The 23,162-nt window shown below is 42.3% G+C and overlaps 1 protein-coding gene across 1 annotated transcript in view; it reads right to left on the reverse strand.

The window, feature by feature from the left end:
- The window catches only part of FN1 (fibronectin 1), a 56,783-nt gene that overhangs the window by 16,138 nt on the left and 17,483 nt on the right, over positions 1-23,162 (reverse strand). Inside the window, exons 13-26 of the mRNA XM_083154499.1 lie at positions 18,829-18,969; positions 16,814-16,935; positions 16,329-16,503; positions 12,390-12,563; positions 11,715-11,843; positions 11,417-11,506; positions 11,113-11,307; positions 10,197-10,469; positions 9,741-10,007; positions 8,259-8,353; positions 7,760-7,928; positions 6,640-6,726; positions 6,094-6,285; positions 3,216-3,488 (exon numbers count right to left, since the gene is read on the reverse strand). Of these exons, the coding sequence (XP_083010625.1) occupies positions 3,216-3,488; positions 6,094-6,285; positions 6,640-6,726; positions 7,760-7,928; positions 8,259-8,353; positions 9,741-10,007; positions 10,197-10,469; positions 11,113-11,307; positions 11,417-11,506; positions 11,715-11,843; positions 12,390-12,563; positions 16,329-16,503; positions 16,814-16,935; positions 18,829-18,969 (2,382 nt within the window). The remainder of the gene's footprint in view (positions 1-3,215; positions 3,489-6,093; positions 6,286-6,639; positions 6,727-7,759; positions 7,929-8,258; positions 8,354-9,740; positions 10,008-10,196; positions 10,470-11,112; positions 11,308-11,416; positions 11,507-11,714; positions 11,844-12,389; positions 12,564-16,328; positions 16,504-16,813; positions 16,936-18,828; positions 18,970-23,162) is intronic.

A 23,162-nucleotide genomic window follows, 5' to 3' on the forward strand; every position in this document is an offset into this window, starting at 1 on the left:
GCAGGTTCTATGGCTGATTCAAACCAAGTGAAATATAGGCTTCCAACCATCCAACTAGTTGCGTGGATGGAATAAAATATGGTACTGGATGGGAGAGCAAAGGACAATCAGAAATGTGCTCACAAACCCAGGAATATGGACAAAAACATTCAAATTGTTTAAATCAAACAGGTTCAACTACAGTACCGTGTGACAGGGTTTGTCCTTTTCCAGATTTTGGGAGCAAATTTCTGAAATAAAATATTACATTTGCTCAAATCCAGCACCATATTTTTATTCCATCCAAGCAACTAGTTGGATGGTTGGAGGAAAGTTGGTTTGATGTGTGGCCATCATTACACAGGTTCTGTGGATGACCGAGTGTCCTCGTTTAAAGAGACAGTATATAAGCTACTTTAGGATTAAATCAAACAAGTTCTATCAAATGCCTTGAATCTGGGTGGGCAATTAATCATCTGACAAAGCGAGTTGTTCTAGGGGCGGTTTTTTATTTTTTATTAGACTCACACGATAATTAATGTATTTAAAGGTTTACGTTTAGCCACTCCTCTTATTAACCCTTTGATTGCCAAGTGAATTTGTCAAAATAGGTGTGAACATTACCAAGCAAACAATGTTATTCATCATAATAAACTGTAATGGTTACCTTAGATAGGACATATAATCTTTTTTTTTTTTTTTTTTTTACATTTTTGCACATCTGAGATGTTGGCACTCTAGGGTTAAGCTCTAGAATTCAAAAACCTATTTAAGGAAACGAGAGAAGGAAATGGGTTTTTAAAGTGATCTAATGAATGGACAAGGATTTTCTTTAGAAATGGTGTATTGGGCTCCAGGTATTTAGACATCTGGGGTGAAATGTAATAGGATGAGAGATTCAGAAAGTGAGAGATTTGGGAAGAAATCTCCAGTTTTTTTAACCCCTTCCCGACATATGACGTACATTTACGTCATATGTCGGTTGGGGGTGAATCAAGCCAGCTCACGGAGTGAGCTGGCTTGATAGAGAGCAGGTAATGGATGTATATTACAGCCATGTCCCTGCTCTCACGGCCACGAGCGGCGAGTTCGCCGATCACGGCCGTTTAACCCTTTAAGCACCGCGGGCAAAGCGCCCGCAGTGCTTAAATAGCTGATCGGAGGGGGGGCGCCCCCCTCCGGCGCCGATCGGGGCCCCCCGCAGCGCGATCGGAGGGTGCCGATCGGTTGCCATGGTAGCCAGGGGTCTAATGTAGACCCCTGTGCTGTCTGTGTATTCATACCTATTACATCCTGCCTCAGGCAGGATGTAATAGGAAGTGCAAAAAATCACTACGTTCAGCCATAGAGCTCTATGGCTGAACCTAGTACAGGCGATCGCGCCCCCTAGTGGTCAAGTACACTAGGGGGCCTTGTAGTAAAAGTAAAAAAAAAAAAAAATAAAGTTTAAAAATAAAAAAAAAATAATAAAATATTAAAAGTTCAAATCACCCCCCTTTCCCCATTTCCCAAATAAAAATAAATAAATAATAAAAAAAATAAACATATTTGGTATCGCCGCGTTCCTAAAAGTCCGATCTATTAAAATATAACATTAGTTATCCCGCACGGTTAAAGGCGTAAACGGAAAATAATCCCCAACGCCAAAACTACGCTTTTTGGTCGCATCGCCTACCCAAAAAAAAATAGCTAAAAGATCAGAAAGTCGCCCATATCCCATAATGGTATTAATTAAAAAGTACACTTCAGCCCGCAAAAAATGAGCCCTCACCCAGGTCCGTAGGTGGAAAAATAAAAAAGTTATAAGCCGCAGAACATGGCGACGCGACGCAAATTCGAAAAACCGTAACATTTTCTATTTTTTTTTTTAGTGGTAAAATGTAACGAAAACTATATAAGTTTGGTATTACCGGAATCGTAACGACCCATAGAATAAAGATAACCCATCATTTTAAACGAACTATGAACTCCAAAAAAAACGTAACCAGCGCAAAATTGTGGAATTGCGTTTTTTTTTTTTTTTACCCCACATTGAATTATTTCCTGATTCCCCAGAATATTATACGGTATAGTAAATGGTACCATTAGTAAGTACAACTTGTCCCGCAAAAAAAAAGCCCTCATGTGTCTATATAGCCGGAAAATTAAAAAAGTTACGCTTATTTGAACACAAGGAGGAAAAAAAAAAAAAAAATTACCTTAAAAGGCAATGTCGGGAAGGGGTTAAAGGGGCAATCATTTACACTGCAAAACCAGTTTGGTTTTGCAGTGTAAATGATTGCCGCTTTAAAAAAACTGGAGATTTCTTCCCAATTCTCTCACTTTCTGAATCTCTCATCCTATTACATTTCACCCCTGGCATTCCTACTTTGAACTTGGGAAATGGGACAGCAAGACCTGATTAATGACCTTGCATGATTAGCGGAGATTAAATGTCAGAAGCCTGCGATACAAAGCTGTGCCTGAAACTGGAAATATGGGATAATTTAGGAATAAAGTTTTCTTTATAAAAAAAAAAAAAGAATTTTTTTTTTTTTTTAAACCCTTGCTTACTGAGCACTCTACACATTTCAGTTAAAAACAAATGCAACATTCCAAACTAAGTTTCTATATAGTTTGTGTTTACAGTACAAGTAGTAGTACTGTATATACAGTTCAATACTTTATCCGGAAGACCGCAGGTAGCATTTTTCCAAAGAGAAGCATGCATGGCAGAGACTGGACAGCGCTGTAAGCAAGTCACCAGCAGGAATGAAATATTTGTACAAATTATAGCCCTTTCCCGATCTTACAAAAGTGCTGGCAGCTTAAAGTTTACAATGGTAAACTGTTTTTATTTTTGTATTAATTAATAAGTGAAGACAATACAAAACAATACATTTCAAAACTAGGCCCAACAATCAGAAGCAGCATAACAAACCCACTCTTAACAGCTGCTTTGCTATACCATGCTCTGGATAAAAGATTTCTTCAGTGGCGGATCCAGGGGTGGACCTAAATTCAAATAGGTTGAGCCTCAACAACCGCCAAGCATCTCCATCTAGGACTCACTGGCAGTTGGAGTGTCTCCTATTTGAATTTTAAACTATGCCCCACCTCTGGAGCCGCAACTGGGATTCTCTTAAGCGGAGCCCTGTGATCCAAAAAGGCTGAGCCCAAACTTCTAAACCAATCCTGCTGGTGAACACCTACAGCGCAATCCCACCTCTATGAAGTGGCAAAGATTGTACAATCACCCGTCTGTTGCACGATTGTGGTCGGCGCACTCTCTCCGCCATTAATGAGTGTTATCACGCTGATTTCATAGTCAATGCCCGGCTCCAGTCCTGAGACCCTGTAATACCCCTGTGAGGGGTGCACAAACTCTTCGTAGACGGGGACAGACTCTCCTGCAGCAACCACCGTGATTCGGTAGCCGATAATGGTGGTGGAATTAAGGGGCGTCCACCTCAGATCAATGCTCGAATCGGTTACGTCGACAAACTTTAGGTCAGTGAGCTGGGGGATCTCTGGCAGGGCGACGCAAGGAAGCAAGGAAGAGTGTGGAGGCAGGGGGAGGGAGGAAGCAAAGCATGTCAATCAAGGTTTGCACAATCACAGGTAATTACTAGAAAGCAACATAATTAAAAGCACTTGATACTCAAAGTGTGTCTGATTGAATTAACACAAGAGTGGGATTGATGATTTTACTGCATAGCGATTTGCAAAGCCTGCGGAGATAGTTCCCATGCAGTGAAACAGCTGCCACCAATGTTGGTGTTGCAGAATCCGTTATCATTTGACATCATGCTGCAATTGGTAGACCATATTCCATTGGGCAGGACAGAACGCGGCGAATGATGACTTCAACTAGAACCTTCCCCTACACATCATGGCGGTAGCCATGCGGAAGGGGGTGAGCATGTAACAGTATGATAGACATTGATCATGCATAAGTAACTGAGATATGGTTTTAATGTGATGTAACGAATCAAAACCATGTTTTTACATTCCTTTACGGTCATGTTGACATCCCACCGGCCCTTCCCCCTTTCAGCATTCTGAACATTGAACCAATATTCAACCTGTATTAAGTTGCACACTAGTGAATATTGGTGCAGGTCACAAATATATCCGTTCCGCCACCTACAGTAGGAGCAAGTTTCATCTTTGCTCCTTTGGCCATGGCTAACCATGGCTATTCTATTGTTCTCAGCTGCAATACGTATTGTATTGCAGCTGAGAACAATAGAATAGCCATGGCTAGCCATGACCAAAGGAGCAAAGATGAAACTTGCTCCTACTGTACATCAATAAAGGAACATGCTCATCTTTGTTTACCCCTGCAAAAGGATGATTGGATCTCTGCACAGGCTACAGAATAGCTGTTAGCATTGCCCATGGTTATGTCTAAATTGTGGTGGGCAAAAGGACCTTCTGACTTCACAGGTGAGGAGAGGGGGTGGAGAGAGGAGGAGCAAGGTCGGAAGAAGGGTCCCAAAAAGGGACGCTCGCCACCTAGTTACTAAAGGCAACCAGTGGTGGCGTGGATAGTGAAGGAGCAAGCCCCCCGGCCTTGCTCCTCCCCCTGGGCGTGGAAGGTCCTTTAGCCCACTACAATTTAGCATCTACCCTTTGGCCAATAGCCGCTGCAATAACTTCTGTGCATTAACCTTCATATACAGAAAAGTCTCAATATTAACGGTACAGGTGTAATATCCTTTAGCCCAGGGGTAGACAATGTGTGTCCCTCCATATGCTATGGAACTACACATCCCAGGAGGCCCAAACACAAACTTGCCATTACAGGATGCATCTGGGAATGCTGGTTTGTGTAGTTCCACAGCAGCTGGAGTACTGGATGCTGCAGCTGAAACCAAAAGGTTATCTTTTTCAAGATATAGGGTCAGCAGTATTAAGCCTTAACAAGTGAAAAAGTACCAGCCAATCAGCTCCCAACTGCCATTTCGCAAAATCCAGCCTTTAACATTTTTGCAGATGTTAAGTTGCAGAATTTAAAGGTCCATTTGTACTGTACAAACAGAACCAATAACTGGTTCACAAAATCATTGAACATCCGCGACTGCCAACACCGGTTCTGTCTCTACCAATCGAGTTGTGCAGACAACTGGGATTGCAGCAGATGCGGAATTATCTCTTATTGGTTACAAAAATGTCCAGACACATGTTGGCACATTTCAGTTTGGAGAAACAGGGCAGCAAGGATTAGTATAGTAGAAGTCCCGTACCCAGCTAGGACAACACGGGGGCCGTTATATTTCAGGGGACCCTCAACCTAGTCTCCTACACTGGTCAGGACAGGAGAAAAAGCACTAGAATTAGTTTAGATTCACAGGCACTGACTGCACATAGCTGCATGATCAAACCAATCAGCATCTTGTTAGGTATTGACACAGCTCACACTGGTAGTTCATAGCAGAGAGAAAACCTCATATCGCTTGCAGGGCTATTTCTCTATAAACTACTATCTATTAGAACTGCCCTATCAAAACATACAGAAAAATAATGTGGTCAACTTTACATTGACCAATACCTCTAAATTTCATAATATGGAGGATTAACAACAAGAATCTAGCTAGGAGAGACTACACAATCACAGCAAAGAGAGACTACACAGTGAAATATTGAGATACAGCACCACCTACTGTTCAAGCAGTATAGTTCCTCAAATAATGCTTAGCCTGCAGCTCCTCTATTACCAAAATAACCAAGACTTGTGAAGCTGATGGCACAACTGCCACATCTATAAATACTCAGATTTACAAATGAGAGCGAAAGGAGAAGGGGGTTAGATCTGATGAAATGACGAGCGCTCATATGCAAGGCAGTTAGCCTTCCTAAGACATTTTAAACGCCACGAGAACTTTGCTACTGTATCAGTCTATTCTTGGAAAGCAACACTGTCTTAAGAGTCAGTATAGAGGCATAGGGCATAGATTTTAAGCAAAAAGACAAAGAAAGAAAAAAAAAGTAATCTGTTCAGATCAGCAGCGACAGATTTATAAAGACCAAGAGGAGCTTTATGTTAGGAGCTGCAGTAAACCGACCCATCAATACCAGGGCTCTTTCCTAAGTAAATCGAAATAAAAAACAAACAGGGCAGTGCATCATTACCTTGAGTGATTATTTTAGACAGGGGTGAACTCTCGTCATCTCCTTTAACGGCGTACACGCTGATATTGTATTCCACTCCAGGACTCAGACTCTCAAAAACAAAGGAAGCCTGACTTCCATCTACATCCTCCTCGGTGGGGAATCCCAGAAGCCTATCTGTGGGTGTGGAGGTTATTCTATACCCTGTAACACCTGGAAAGAAGAAGATTGGGTACACATTGCAGATAAATTTCCAAGCAATCCAAGGAATAGGACCACTCTGCAACTTGTCTCTAACATTGGATCATCACCCCGGGACCTCAACCAAGCTCACCCATATCTCCATCTCTATACTTCTTACAAAACTTAAACAGACCATGCACGACCTGTGCTAGTTTTAGGCTAAATACTTAAAAACTAAAGAATAGATGGTCACAGGCGGGATTCTAACAGTACCCACTGGTCCAGTCAGATATCTATCCAATTACCCCTGAACGATCAATCGTTTAAACCCCCCCCCCCCCCATATTAACATAGAATTCTAATTGCGGACACCAAGCCCATTACCTGGAGATGTACTTTTGTCCCAGAAGATTTTCAGGGTGACAGAATCTGGACCTTTGACCAAGCGCAGGTTGGTTGGAGGGGAGAGCACTGGAACATTATAAAGAGACCGTTACTAAAACCCAATGTAAAAGTAACAAGGGTCATCAAACAAAACAAAACCAGCAAAAAGCACGGCTTTACCTAGACATAAGAGGAAACCGTCATACACATTTATATACCAACATTTTTCACAACTTAGTCAGCCATAAGCAATTTTTGGTTGGGAGTCTGCACTAAACCATGACAATGAGGATCCGAGATGAGCCCGGACAGTAGACCCTGCACTTTCTTTTAGAGACACAAAGCATTTTATAGACTTGCAAGTTACCCAACCTTTCTCCTGGCACGGGGTCCGAGAGTTTGACTATTGTTCTAGTAAATGCTGATCACAGCAAGTCTCTCACTCACCATTGGGGGTACAAAGCACCGCCTTCAAGTTCTGATTGGCCCACAGGAAAGTGAAAGAATGGGATGACCCTGTGTTTGTCAAACCATTCATTGTCAACCAGTGCATGGTTGATAACCATCGTTGGAAACACAATTGGCCATCCCTATAATAACTACAGATTCATTCATGGTTTCTGTTAACCGTTTGGCATAGTCCAGTTTGGATTATAATTGAGGAGACCCCATAACCACTGAAAGTATTTTACCATCACCCAATAGTACTAGAGTCACCAAAAAGAGATTTTTTTTTTCCTTTTTAGAAAATTATAAAAATGAGCTATGATTATATTTTATTTTTTAACATGGAGATTATGTATTTTTTTTTATTATTTTAATTAGTTTAAGATGATGTGCTTTAGGTTAATATTGTTAACGCCTGGCATTAATTGTGAAATCTACATTATAAATCGTTTTTCGAATGTTCATTTTAGAAGCTGCAGTTATATATAAAACTGGATTTTCGGGAACGTTTTTTTTTTTTTCAAATTGAAATTTGCACCCGAACAGCGATATCTTTAACTTATGTCATAAGGGTTTTTTATTTTGTTTTTCAAGAATTAAGAATTCAACATAGGGGACATTTTCTTCAACCGTAACACCTGCGTAACCACACCCAAAAATAAACAACACTTACATGTTGTAACAGTCTTTGTGATGGGAGATTCGCTTTCTTCCCCGTCCTTAAGCACAGAGATGCTGTAAATATACTGTACGCCTGGTGTGAGGCCAGAGATCACAATGCTACCAGATTCGGAGATTACTTCTCTGGGTGCTTCCCCACCTTGGCTTGGACGCACATCCAACTGCCAATATTAAAAAAGGGTAAAAAAAAAGTTATGCCAAACCTTCAAAACTGACATTTTACATTTTTCTGGCTGTGAAAAAAAAAATATGTAACACTGTACTTACCATCCTCCTAGACCAGACCGCATGAAGAAAAGAAGTACTAATTATTAAAGGTCTTTACATTTTTGCCACATAGCCTCTATGAATTGTATGGAAGGCAAAAATTATATATACCAGGAAGATTACAGTAGATGTGTTGATACTCAGAAGCCCACCCGCCCATGAATTTTGGCTGGGTTCATAAGGCACAGACAGATCATAATCATAAGCAAGATACAGGACTTTACCTTGAATCCAATTCTGGGGACAGGAGTCCATGTTATAACGATGGTACTTTCCGTAACCTCTGTGTTATAGGGAGGTATTGAGCCAGCGGGTTCCACTAAAACAAAGTTCAAAGAAGAGGGTTACGTTAAGAAAGTGCAGTTATTAATTATATTCAGGGTCGCAAATGTTTCTGCATCACAAGGTTGTGCCCACAGCAAGAAAGCCAGAACATAACATCTGCAACGTGGGAGAAAACTAGAGATCATGGATTGCAGCCTGACCTCAGAAACTCGTTCCAGGGTCCGTGTTTGCAACCTCATAGGAATTTAGTTCAAGACGGCTGTTTGCCGAGAACACATCCTAGCAGACTGCTTGAAGTGGTTACGCAGCGAGCCAAGATCACTGAATATACTTCTATGGTCTGCGCTTCCAGCAGACCTCACAAATATGTCACCTGCGCAGCTATTTCAGGTAGTCCGGTGGGGTTTATATAAATAGAGCACGTCCTCCTAACTACATATTGAACACATCGGGGATGGGGAAAAAAATAAAAAATATGATGTTTGTTTCTTTTTAGAAGACAAGAAGAGACTTGTGAACACTTAGCTGGACAGTGATACATTCCTGGAATACCTACTGCTTTAATCTAGTCGCTGACCAGCTAAAACAGGGATAAGAGGAGTGTAAGGGATTCATAACAGGGGCACAGGAGAGGCTTTATGGTTACCCAGAGAAGGTTTATCTGATTAATGAAAATTAGAGAAAAAAACAAAAACAAAAAAAACCCCACCATATATCGAACATTTTTTCATGTAAATTTTTTTTTTATTTTTTTTTTAAAGGACACCATAGAAAGATTTTTCCCTGTGTGTGCAGTCTATGGGGTATATTCAATGCCCTTAAGGCAGGGGTTCCCAATCTTTTTTGAATTATGGCACCCTAGATTATCGGAATTTTTTCACAGCACCCCTAGGCCCCCCCAAAAATTATTAGATTGCAAGAAATCTAAATTCACCAGCAAATAATGAAGTGCTATAGGGTATTTACTATATGCTTTTTTTTGTTTGTCCGCACACATGGTGCCACATTGAAGCTGGCACTGAGCCACTTCCTTAAAGTCTACACACACGTGCCATTAGTCCAAAAGGAGATCTTGTGGTTTCACCAGATTTCGGCATGCCTGATGTTAGGCCGCTTGAATCGCAGCAGCAGGCTGAAGTAATATAGACCAGAAACGCTGTGTAGACCATTTAAGATACAACCTCTCTGGTGACTAATAGATCTCAGTGCCAAGGCATCCTGCTTCGCCGTGCTAAGTGCAATGATGACACATCTTCCCCAAATCACAACACTTTTCAATACATGCTCTTTTGTAGAAAAGGGCATAAAAGAAGATTTTTCAGATTGAAAAACAGAAGTGGAGTCACATTTTATAGAAAAAAAAATAGAAGACAAAGATTGTAGTTTAAGATTTATAAAAGCTTCTAAAGGTCTTCACTTACAGGTTGAAAACACTCCTGTGGTTGGTTTACTTTGCTGGCTGCCTTTCAGTGCGATAAGAGAAACCGTGTACTCTGTCCCAGGGAGAAGGCTCTGAAGTTTGTAGCTTCTAACAGTGGAATCCACGTGAAATTGACTTGGCTGCCCACCACGGGTCTGGCCCACCGAAAGAAGGTAGCGTCCGATCTTTGATTGGGGTGGTGTCCAGACAATAAGGACTGAAGATTCGGCCAAGTCCTTGAACTTCATGTTAGTTGGCGAGTCCAATTCTGGATAGAAAGGAGGTTCAACGTTTAGGATGGAATATAGATCACAACTACACATAATATATTGTATCTTCAGTCGGAGACAGAAAATACAACCCCATCTCAGCTGGCATATAGCAATCTGAGAGATTACTGTAGGCAACTAGTAATATTTAACGTGGAGGAGTCTCTGGTCATGAAAGCTGAACTTACTGGTTGGGAACTCCCCTACTAGAGGTTGGCTCTCTTGTCCACGGCTGACTGTATAGACTTCGAATCTGTAGATCGTTCCAGGATGTAAATTAATGACCTCTGCAAAGGTGCTTCTGCTGATTGGCAGATTCTGGACATCCCGACCTGAAGGCGAGACTGGCGTCACCACAACACGATATCCGGAGACCTCGCTTTGAGGAGCATTCCACGAGATGGTAATTTTTATATCCGATGCCTCAATCAACTGCAGTTCAGTGGGTGGTGGAACAATCACTGTGCAAGACATAAAAGAAGATCCATATTATTTAAAGTATATATTATATACCAAATAACCTTAAAAGTGGATACGCAAGAGAAAACATCACTTTTAAATAATTACTCAGCAGTTAATTAGTCAGGCCCCTGTAGTCAGATTGAAGGTCTTGGCCAGTTATAATAAACTTCTCACAAGAGGAGTGCTAAACACATAGCCAAGACAGAGAGACACTCATCTCTTTCCATCTCACCATGGACTAATAAAGTCATTCACCTTACAAGGATTTTCCCTTCATTACTACACAAACTCGTATATAAAAGAGCAATAAGTTCTACAACTTTTCAGCCACCACAAACACTTGAAACAGAAGAGAGTAGGGGCCAACAGCCAAATACAATAACGCAGAACGGAGGTCCTACAGAACGGCCCTTCGATCTTTCTCCCGTTTTGGAAAGGAAGATGACGGAGATGAATTTGAGAACATTACACCACAAGCTGTACAGCCAATACAGAGACCTTTAAGTTTTATAAGCCAGGAAAAAACAACCAGATCTTTGCAGGCAAACACCAGTGGGTGGAATGTTCTACCTACGACCAATTCTAACTTTGGGCACTTGAAGGATTTAGTAGTGTAGGTGTAATGTAGACCCTGGTCTTTACCGGTTTGTGGGGTCCCTGTGGTTTCCTTTTGGATGATGATAGGTATACTCTCCTGGCTGTCTTCCACGGCGTAAATAGTTATGTTGTATTCTACCCCTGGGTAAAGGTCAGTGAGGGTCACTGAAGTGGCAGTATCAGGCAGGATAAGTTCTGTGCTGCTTCCTTCCACTGTTGGTGTATATACAACTCTGTAGCCTGTGGGTTACACAAACATGGTAAAAACTACTTAGAATTTCCTTTTCGGAAGACCAGGAACAAAAAGATCGCTCCAAAAACATTCAAACTAGGCTTTCAACTGCCTCACCTGTAATGGGAGCTTGAGGTTTGGTCCAGGTAATCAAAAGGGAGGTGTCATCAACATTTTCTATGTTGTATTCCGGAGGTGTGTCTGGTGCTAGAGGACAAAACACAAACAAAAAGATAAAAAAAAAGATTCACTGCAAATTAGACTTCATTAACCCCCAACTCTCCTTTTTCAGGTTGCAGCATCTGGCTACTAATACTAGTTTTAAAGCCACACTTTTCTCCGCGGTCACGGAGCTTACTGAATAAGTACGCACATACATCGGCACAAATTAATCAGCCTGACTGGTCATAATTACCGGTTGTCTGAGACGTGGACAAGATCAAGCTCTGCTCTCCCTCCTGAGTGATCTCATAAACATTGATGTTGTATTTACGGCCTGGTAGAAGGTCTGGGATACTGACCGATGTTGCAGAATTGGGAAGATCTGAATAAAAAAAATAATAATAAAAAAAAAATTAATAATAATAATAATAATAATAATAATAATAATAATAATAATAATAATAATAATAATAATAATAATAATAATAATAATAATAATAATAATATATATATATATATATATATATATATATATATATATATAATATCTTTTCACAAATCACAAGAGACCTTCAACACAAGGACCTACTCTTGGGTGGATTTACATTCTAACAATCCAATGGCTGTTACGCCAGTTGTGCCCTCAAAGTCAAAACAAGGTGAAGCAAGATCAGAGGTCTTACTCAGCAAGCCTCTCCGGTTCTCTAAGTCCAAGCAGGAGATGCAGCAAGGCTTTTGTGGAGAAGTGGAGAAGGTTGTCCATGGCAACAATTTTCTAGCTATTGATCCAGTACTTTTCCAACTGCCTTTGTCAGAAGGTTTGCTTCAACACTAAATGCATCCCACAACTATGAGGCTAGTTCCAGCCAAGAACATGTCACACCACTAGTCTGGCCGTAATGCTTGGACATAAATTGCCAGCACTCACCCAAGTAACGCTTCTCTTCTCCTTCCTCGCTGAGCTCATATTCCACACGGAATCCAGAAATGGTGTCAGACGCCGAGACCCAGGACACTACAAAGCTACTGGAGGTGATCTCAGTCACAGACTCAGACGTGGCCACCAGCGGTGGAAGACGTGTCTCCCCGGTCTCAGTGTGAGCTGTAAAAAAAAGGAACAAGAGTTCTTTAATGCACATCAATATAAATTATTGCAAGTCGTTCTAAATTAGATTAGAATACAGTCACAAGGCTTCATTCCATCCCAATATTTGTAGACTAGGGAGAGATAAAAATAAAATATAGAAAAGAAAAAGCACTCAGGGGGGGGTAAGCATTAAAGCTCGGAGAGAGATACAGTATCAATTGGCTCTTAACTGCCATTTTTCAAACATCCTGTAACATGGTTATTACTTAATCCCTCTCAGTTCAACAGGGGAAATGTATAAAACCTAAGACATTAGGTGGAGAAGTTGCCCATTCCAACCAATAAGCTTCTAGCACATTTCCATAATTGCAGCGACTCCACCAAATTAGAGTAACTCACTGACCCATTTGGGAGCCACACCAACTGCCAGTGAGTCAGTCTGGAATGACAGTTGGTGGCAGTGGGTGTGGCTCCCCTATTTGAACTGTGCTGAAGCCCCTCCCCTGCTTGGATTAACTGTGCAGAGTTTGTATAGTCTCCCCGTGTGTTTACTCCGGGTACTCAGTTTTCCTCCCACAATCCAAAAATATACTGGTAGGTCAATTGGCTTCCAACAAAAATGATTAACCCTAGAATGTCTGTGTGTGTGTGTACATGTGGTAGGGAATATAGATTGTAAGCTCCACTGGGGCAGGGACTGATGTGAATGTTCAACTATACTCTGTAAAGTGCTGCGGAATATGTGTGCGCTATATAAGAAACTGATAATATATAATAATAAATTGGATTACAACTAGCAAACTTTCACCAACACTTGGGGTTTGGGAATTTTAGAAGGCATTTCTAGAACACCAGCTCAGACAATGCCCCTGAAGGAGTTAAACAAATATTTTTAATTCCCCATCAGTTTCTCTCCAGCCACACACACACACACACACACACACACACACAGGAAAAGCTTAGCCCCTTATCTACAAAAGCAAACATTGAGAGACAGACCCCATCTGTGACAGACTGAAGTAAATTCCTTCCCAGAGAGCTATAAATTACTCAACTCTTTGATGGTTAACTTTATGCAACCAGTACCTTCAACCCTAGCAACTGCTTCATGACCGGTATCCAGGTCAAGAGTCAAGAGGTTTACAAAAAGTAAACGATGGTCAATGATTACTTTAGGGGTTATTTTTTACAAATCTGTACAGGTTTTTCCAGCTTTTGCTTTATTATGCACATGGACTACAAACCATAGCCCATAATGTGGCAAGTGAAGAGTCTGCGAGGATACATTTTTCCACTGATTGTGGTCAGTGTTGATGAAACAGAAACTCACACACCCCTCCCCCTAAAAAAAAAATTCACTTGCCAACAATGGTCACGTTTGAACTTAACAGCCCCCCCTTAGTCACCTACCATCTATACCCACATCTCTTTGCACCGGGGTTCATTCATCTCTACCAATGGCAACCTGCCCGGTAGCATGTGGACTGCTCCTTTGCTTTCCTACATCTCAGTTGCATTGTGTACTAAGCATTGTACTCTATTTTAGTTCTTCAGTTACTGTACTGTTTAGTTCTAAAACAAAAAGAAATATTCGCTGGGAATATTCAGGCGCTTTAACAGTGAGCTGATCCTACAATACAAGCTGCTGCCTGGGTGTGAGGGTAGTCACTCCTCACTGGTACAAAAAAGGAAGAAATACTCGCACAAGGTGAGTTTAGGCAGCGCTTAAATCAATGAATGAAAAACAAAATTTGTTTACAAAGGTATAAATCTTTTTACTGGTTTAAAAATGCATATATACACAATATAATAGTACAGTCATGAACAAAAAACCTTAATAAAATTATTAAAATTGAGAAGGTGGGGAATAAAAGTAAACTGGAATTAATGAAAATAAAGTTAATAAAGAATGATCCCGTCTTAAAGGACATGTATTTGTGAGTAGATAATGTAGTCACTTGACTTGTGGGAAAACGGGTAAGTGCACTTTACCAATTTAGAAGTTCTGGATCTTTGTGGAACAATTTTTGGTGGAAGCTGGATAAATCCTCACGATGAATGCGGCTGTTTGTCGTGCCGCTGGAGGGGTCAGTGATCGCCGGATGGAGTAGGCCTCTGTGATGAGGTGTGAGACAGATGGAGAGTGTCTCCAACACCAGAGGAATGATGTTGTAGCGATATGACAAATAAAGTTCCAGAATTGTGGAAGTGTGGCTTCCGTGACCCAGGAATGGCCTCACTGGTATAGATGTTGGTAACCAGTGGTGTCTGGGACCACCGTGCTCCCAGACACCACTGGTTACCAACATCTATACCAGTGAGGCCATTCCTGGGTCACGGAAGCCACACTTCCACAATTCTGGAACTTTATTTGTCATATCGCTACAACATCATTCCTCTGGTGTTGGAGACACTCTCCATCTGTCTCACACCTCATCACAGAGGCCTACTCCATCCGGCGATCACTGACCCCTCCAGCGGCACGACAAACAGCCGCATTCATCGTGAGGATTTATCCAGCTTCCACCAAAAATTGTTCCACAAAGATCCAGAACTTCTAAATTGGTAAAGTGCACTTACCCGTTTTCCCACAAGTCAAGTGACTACATTATCTACTCACAAATACATGTCCTTTGAGACGGGATCATTCTTTATTAACTTTATTTTCATTAATTCCAGTTTACTTTTATTCCCCACCTTCTCAATTTTAATAATTTTATTAAGGTTTTTTGTTCATGACTGTACTATTATATTGTGTATATATGCATTTTTAAACCAGTAAAAAGATTTATACCTTTGTAAACAAATTTTGTTTTTCATTCATTGATTTAAGCGCTGCCTAAACTCACCTTGTGCGAGTATTTCTTACTGTTTAGTTCTATTTGCCATGTATTGTTCGAATGTGTGCTCTATGTACGGCACGGTGAACCACATAAAAGGTTATGATAAGTGACCATATAGGGTTGATTTAATGACTGACTATCTAGACACTGTAGATTTTTTATACCATACAGTTAATGACCAGGGAAACACCAGTACTGTCTTTCAGAACACCTAATACCTAATATCAGCAGTTGACCACATTCAAAACAATGTAGCACAACAGTGAAGCCACACCAGAAGATAGACCGGATCAGTACTGGGCCTGGAGAAAGGTGCAGTCTGTACTGGTCATTCTGCAACCACACAACTGCCTACTTGGAAGTCTGATATGAATGAGCCATGTCTGAACATCTATTGCTTTTCTCGACTCTTTGTCTAAACGTACGTGTTACCAATAGATAAGAGTATCACAACCACGGTCCTCAAGGCATGCGAACGGAGCAGGTTTTAATATGCGCAAGCAATAAAACCGTGATTGATATGGTGCATTGAGGACCAAGGTTATGAAACATTGCACTAGATGTTCCAAAATCAATCCTATTAAATTGTAGACCCAGACACTGCAACATATTTGAGAATATGGAGAAAGCAGCACCCAGCAATTCAGATGTTTATATCAGGCATGGCCATATAGATCTGATAAGAACGCTGCCACTATTGACCCATGTTAGATCATATTATGGCTTTACCACCTGCCTAGTGCTCCACTGCCATCTGGAAAACACTACCGCTCAGTCCTAGTGCCTACTAGTCTCTTGTCATAGTGCCTATGTGCATTAGGTAGGGTCAGAAATCCTGACTGGCCATAAGACAACTTAACTGCCTGTATAAACCATGCAGCAGATCCATACCATGGGCTTCCAACTGGCCAATAAAAATGATGAATGGAGTACTTACTTCCCAAGGTGGTGGAGGTAGTGGTGAAGTCAAATCTGGTGACCTCCTTCTGACCATAAAGCAGAATGCTGATGAGTTGTCCTTCATAAACCACTCCAGGCTTCAAACCGGAGATTGTGTAGGAATTGAGGTGCCCTGGAACGGTTGCTTGTTTCCAGCTGCCTGGCTTGTTTTTCTAAGAGAATAAATAAATAATTGAATGACTACAGCAAACATCCAATGCGTCACCATGTATTCACTCTGAAACCCCCAAAAGTAGTCCTCGATTGCAGCGGATTTATAGAATACATAGCATGTGGCCTGCTCCATGTAAGGCAGTTCCTTTGGTTGGAGGGATAAGACCAGGCTTTCTAAATTGGGGGAATATCGTAAGGGAGTACTGCTACGTACAAATTTTATAGAATGCACTTGATAAATGTTACTTCAAAGCATAGTTCAGAATCATTGGTACAAAGAAATAAAACAAGCATGGACGCAAGACTTACGGGCTTCCAGCGCAGAATGTACGACTTGACATGCGATTGCCGCGGTGCAGTCCATTGGATGGGGTGAGCATTTGCATTGTTGGAACTCTCGGTGATAATAACCTGCACAGGCCCGGTTCCTGCTGTTTAAGAGGATAAAATCTTCATGAGTCCTTAACAGTGGAGGCTCCAGAGGTGGGGCTGCAGTTCAAAATTCAAATAGAGAGGCCACACCTCAGGCCAGCAAGTCAGTTTGGAATGGCAGTTGCTGTGCCTCCCCCCTGGAGCCTCCCATGGTCCTTAAGCATATTTTAGGTTGCAAGCTCAAAAAAATAAAGAACATTTGATAAGGCTGCCCTAATGTTGGAAATAAACCAGTTTTCAGCAATGTCTGATCTTTCAAGAACATTTTTTATGAAAATTGTACCTGGGTAGCAGCAAGAATGAAAAAAAAAAGGTATTTAGACAAACTGAACGGTTAAGGGTAATAATGAGGGTTGTTATGGATTTTAACTTATTTAAGTAAGCTGAAAGTTACTAAAAGAGAAATGTCTATTGCACAGGTTCCCAAAGTCAGTCCTCAGCACCCCAACACAGTGCATGTTTTGCAGGTCTCCTCACAGAAAAGTGAAATTAGCTCCAGCTGTAGATCCTTGAAAAGGTGTCAGTCAGTAATGAGTGCACCTGTTGGGTGACCTGGAAAACATGAACTGAGCGGGTTCCTGAGGACAGTTTGAGAACCACTGGTCTATTGTATCAGAGCAGTTGCTTTGAACTCAACAGCAAGATAAAATCGCTGCCAATTATGAAACCATTCAATATCTTAAAAAAATAAATAAAATGGTCTAACGGCATGGCAAGAGACCTCAGAGATGAATGATAACCAGTAGAGAACAAGCACCGTTGGAAGGTCTAACAGACACCATGGAATATGCAGATGACCAGGCTGTGGGACTGAACAGATGGACCTCCATAAAGACAGGTCATTAATTAGCAGGGTTGGGATTATGATCATACTCAACCTTCTATGTCAAGGGTCTTAAAAACACCCCATTCACATTGGTTTAATAAAGTTACAAACAGACCAGGAGAATGGTCAGATATTGATGGCTTTAGATGAGACCCCAATTTTATAGATCAATTGGTAGACTATTGATTATAGGGTAACTCATGGAGACCAATGTACTTTCTGGTGTTCTAACAGATGGCTGAATGTTCTATCCCATATAAACTCAGTTCCAAAGCTTAAGGGGGATGTTCAATCTCCTGACGCCATTCCCGATGGGGGAAACGGCGGCGGGGCCCTATTCAATGCTGTCATCCCCAACAGTGATCTCGGCAGAACGCGCCCGACTTCACAAGCAGTCAAGCACGTTCTGCCGAGAGTGGCCAGGAATTGAAGAGCTCGATTTCCATCCGTTTCTCGCAGCCATGCCCCCTTCTTGGTGCTCGACAGGCGGGACATTGAATCCCGCCTGCGGAATCACCGTTCAGCGAGCCGAGAACGGGACAGGGTCATGGGTGTTGAGCCAGCCCGACAGTCGTGACCCTACATTGAATACCCCCCTTAGTGGAGTATTAAGCTGTGAAACGTCCCTTTTACATAACCAGTTATATATTAGTTTTTAATTTTAAAGGCATCAAGAGATTACAAATTAGGGAATTTATATTAATTAGCATTCAAGAAAACACAATAGATAAGGAGAAGCGATTTTTCTAAAGAGACTGAACCGTGGTCATATTAGCTCATATATAAATATTCTCCAATGCTTTTTTTGGTCCCGTGTCCCCCCCCCCCCTAAACTTATCGACTGATGAAAACCTTTTAATGGATGACCAATTGTGAGTTTATACATAGCAGAGAGAACAAAGTGGGCAGGTATGTGCAAATTTGATTTTCAGGTTCCTGGAACCGCTGATTGCAGTTTGGGACAATAACCTGAACTTCGTCCTTTAGTTGTAGCATCCAACATATGTGGACGAGCTACAGCGCCAGATTTGTGACATTGTGAACAGATGTCTTACAGATTAATTACCTGGGGAGGACTGAGGCTGGCAGTGCCATTCGCCAATTCCTTTGCCATAGCAATAACACTGGTAGCTTACACCATTAACATTCTTCTCCCAAGAATCACCAATCTGGTAGAATTTCCGAGATTCGTTCTCTTGGCACTGATCTGAAACGTCACAAGCACCAGTTAGTGTTTCCTTGTACAGTTATCTGCATTTCGGTCGCAGAGCTCACATAGTGTGCGTTCAACACTAGGATGTGTGGGGTTCACCCAGTTTCTGGACATCAACTCAGACATGATCTAGAACAGTGATGGCTAACCTTGACACTCTAGCTGTTGTTGAACTACACATACCAGCATGCACTGCTACAGTTTTACTATTTGGCCATTCGAAAACTGATGCAGGGCATGCTGGGATGTTTAGGTGAACAGCTGGCGTGTCAAGGTTAGACATCACTGATCTAGAACAAGCCAAATGACCTTCATGAAGAACGCACAATGAACTCGTAGTGGCCCATTTATCAATGATACCCGGTTTACATCGCAACTAATTACCGGGTACAAGCCGGTTTGACCCGGTAATTAGTGTGATGTGAAAGGGGTTACCGTGTCCCGAAAACGGGTAGCAGCAAGGCAAAAGGAACCGGTAAAAAAGCAGTGTCCTTACCGGTTCCTTGCCGTGTTGCTTGGCAGTGTGGACGGGTTAAATGGGTTGAGCGACCCGTTTCCCGTTCACACTATGGAGGAGGCAGCGCTTGGAGCTGCCTCCTCCCTTGCCCCAGATGACTCAGACTCCACTGCACCCCCAGTTGACATCAACGAACCGGCAATAATGCTGGTTCGCTTTGGGGATGTGAACATCCCAAATGCAGGTTCGCGCCGGGACTGACCCATTTCAAAGTCCCGGTGCGAACCGGCATTTTGCGATGTGAAAGCAGTAGGAGTTTTACCCATTTAACACTCAATGTATATGATTAATGGTGCTCCAGCCAATCAGCTTCTAACTTTCATGTGTTTCAATATTGGCAGTTGGGAGCAGATTGCATTTGATAAATGGTGCTGCAGCCAGTTTTAAATGGCTAAAACTTGTTAAGAAATGGGTCCTGTAGTCCTTAAGGTGTGAGTGAAGTCTTACAGCCACGTCTTAGCATAGATACTTAGGGATCATTTACACGCATAATGCAGTTTGATCTATTGGTTCACAACGGGTTCGGTCACATGGCTTATAGTTACTATGGAGATGTAACAGCCGCAAAATAGACGGGTCTATTAGTTGGAATCATGGCTCAGTGCATCGCTTCTTGGTTATGCCAATCATGGTGCAAGTTTAATTCTATAGCTTGTTATGTGATACTTTAAGGTTTGCAAGCTGTAAACAAGCCAATGCTTTTTAGACCACTGGTTATTAAAGGTTTATACACACTGGGCGATTTCACCCAATGTGTATGGATGACTGGGACAAAATCGCTGGGCTGGGTGCAATGTGCGTTTTTCACCCTGTTTTAGCGATTTTCCTGGTGGTGGACAATGCAAAAAACCACCCTGTTGCTCATCTGCTGGTAATACCAGCATAATCGGCTTCTATTTTAGTGACACCACCCACCAAATTCAGATTAAAAAATAAATAAAAACCAAGATTTTCAGCAATTTTTTGTAAAACGCAGTAAAAACAAGGAAACCTCATGTTGTGTAAAGCAATGTTTCCCAAACTCAAAACACACAAACAGGGCAGGTTTTAAAAGGACACAGGAGGTTAAATAAAATTGACCTAGGACCTAAGTCACCTGTGATCAAGTAGAGATATCCTTAAAACCGGGGCTGCCACTGCATCTTGAGGATAGCATTTGAGGCGCACGGGCATAGCGTATTTTACAGGGATTCGCATGGTGCATGCTTAGAAGAGCAGCACATGGAAAAGAGGCTAGGCATAATCTTACAGTGTGGGTACAACCGAAGGGGCAGAACCAGAGGAGGAACCAACATGCTCACGTATACTGCGCAGTGAGGGCACCAGGCTCACATGCCAACCACACAGATGCCGCTGCATCTCAAAAACCCTTCAGCATTTGCCAAAAAGAAAGATTACAGAGGGGAGACCACACCTCCCATATTTAGCCACACCCCCAATGCCCAGACACCTTTCAACTTGATGCTTACCCTCCAACATGACCCATCCCATTAGGTACAAAATGCTCTGTTCCTGGACTTCCCTGTCAGTGACAGTTACAGATGTGAGCCTACAGCACAGTCCAATATTCAAAGAGGGGGGGGGTCACATCAACTGCCAGTGATGTTTGGGATGGCAGCTGGTGTGGCTCCCCTTTTTGAATATTGGACTGTGCTGTAGGCTCACATCTGTAACTGCCACTGGCAGGAAGTCCAGGAACAGAGCATTTTGTACCTAATGGAATGGGTCATGTTGGAGGGTATGTTGATGGACTATAGTGACCAATCAGAATATAGCGATCACTTATCTAGTAGTCTATGGGCCAGATGTACAAAGCTTCAAAAAGTGATAAAATGGAGAGTGATACCCAGCCAGCCAATCAGTTCCTACCTGTCATGCTATAGGTTGGGTTTGAAAAATGACAGGAGCCGATTGGCTGGTTGGGTATCACTCACCACTTTAATAACTATTTGAAGTAAGATACTGTACATCTGCATCCTGCTACCCATCCTGTCTGCGCTGTATCTACCTACACTGACTGTAGAGGTGTGGGAAGCCGTCCAGACTATCCTTACCCGCTCCGAGACCACCGACGAGCTCTGGAGGAAGAGGTCTGGGGTTTGGCGCCGTGCAAGCCCCGGACGAGAAGGCCCGGGCGCCATCTTGCTGCTGCTGCCTCTGGGAGTGGAGACGCGGCCGAGCGCCTGTATCGCGTCCCCGCCGGGTCAGATCCTGCGCACCATCAGCCTGCTGCCCTGCCTCAGCACCCGCTCCTACTGCCGGCTATCTCCTGTCTAATCGCGGGGTGTCCTGCTGGGCTGTGGCGCGGTTCTCCGGGCCGCGGTCGCCATCTTAGAAGTCTGGTGGGTGTGATCCTTGCTGCCCGGACACTGTTACTCTGCATGCTCAATCTATTGCTGTGCCTACGGCTGGGATTGTGCAGATCAGATACACTGTGCTAATACATCCCTATTTACTGTGCATTCTGCATTAGGGAAGTGTGTGGTGTGCTAGCCACCACCATTTTGCCTTCACTACCTATTTGCAGTGTAGCCTGCATGCGCTATTTCAACAATGTCTGATCCTATGTATCTAATCCTTGAGGCCATTAGTGCCTTTACGCAGAGGCTACTTGCTGCATTTGGGGATGTAAATAATAACTCCACAAATCCTCTGCCTGTAACTTCTGAATCCTCTGCATCTGCTCCTTTTCCTGATCTGAACTGTCAGATGGAGGGTGACCCTGATACCTGCACTGCTGGGCATGAGGATGATTTATCTTTGTATATTGACCCTGTGAACACTCCAGATTTACCCTGTCAAGTGGAGCCGTTCCTTAAAATTTACACTGGGGGTTTGCCTCCTGATATGGCGGTCTCTATGAAGCACTATCCTACAGCCCCGACGGCCGTGCTTCCGATAGGAAACTCCTTTACAGTTTCGTTTCTGGATTCTTGGCTGGATGGGAAGATTCTGGAACCTTTATCTCTACGCTACCAATTGATGCGCATGTATATTCAGGTATATGATGGAGGGACTGTAATAAATGCGGTTTCACATGGGAGGCGAGCCTGGCCGGACTGACTTTCTACACTTTTTTGCTGATGATAGAGCCTTCTCCCACCACATTTGCCATTTTTGCTTGCTCCTTTGTTGATATACAGTATAACCACATATCCTGTTTGCTCGTTATACTGAGATCTTTATACTTCGCTGTTTATATCCTGTTTAATATTTTATAACTCGTTGTAAACTGGTACGATGACTCTGTTCACCTATACCTCCATTATTTTACTTATCGTATATGTCTAAAATATTGTTTTTTGATTCTGACCAGACCATAGCCTGATATTTTTTGTGTGATGTATTGTTGTGGATGCCGTTCTCACCTGGCTCAGAGAACTGGTCCTCACCTGGCTGAGAACATCCTGTCAACTTTGCCTCTACCAATTATCCGTTTAATTTCCTTTTATATGGGGGGGGAGGGGGGGTGTATGTTTAGTTTAAAGTTATCTGGGTGGGTTGAGTGGGAGGGGGTATGTTAGGTTTTTAGGTATAGGTTAGCTAAGATAGTAAGGTCATATCCTATTTTTGATGCTTATTCAATTTGGATTTAGCTAAATGCCACTAATCTACTCCCTCTATAGATATAGTTTTAGTGGGTTTATAGGGTTAAGGTTTAGGGATCCAG

The sequence above is a fragment of the Crinia signifera genome, chromosome 7 (assembly GCF_055691185.1).
Source record: "Crinia signifera chromosome 7, ASM5569118v1, whole genome shotgun sequence".
NCBI classification, from domain to species: Eukaryota; Metazoa; Chordata; class Amphibia; order Anura; family Myobatrachidae; genus Crinia; species Crinia signifera.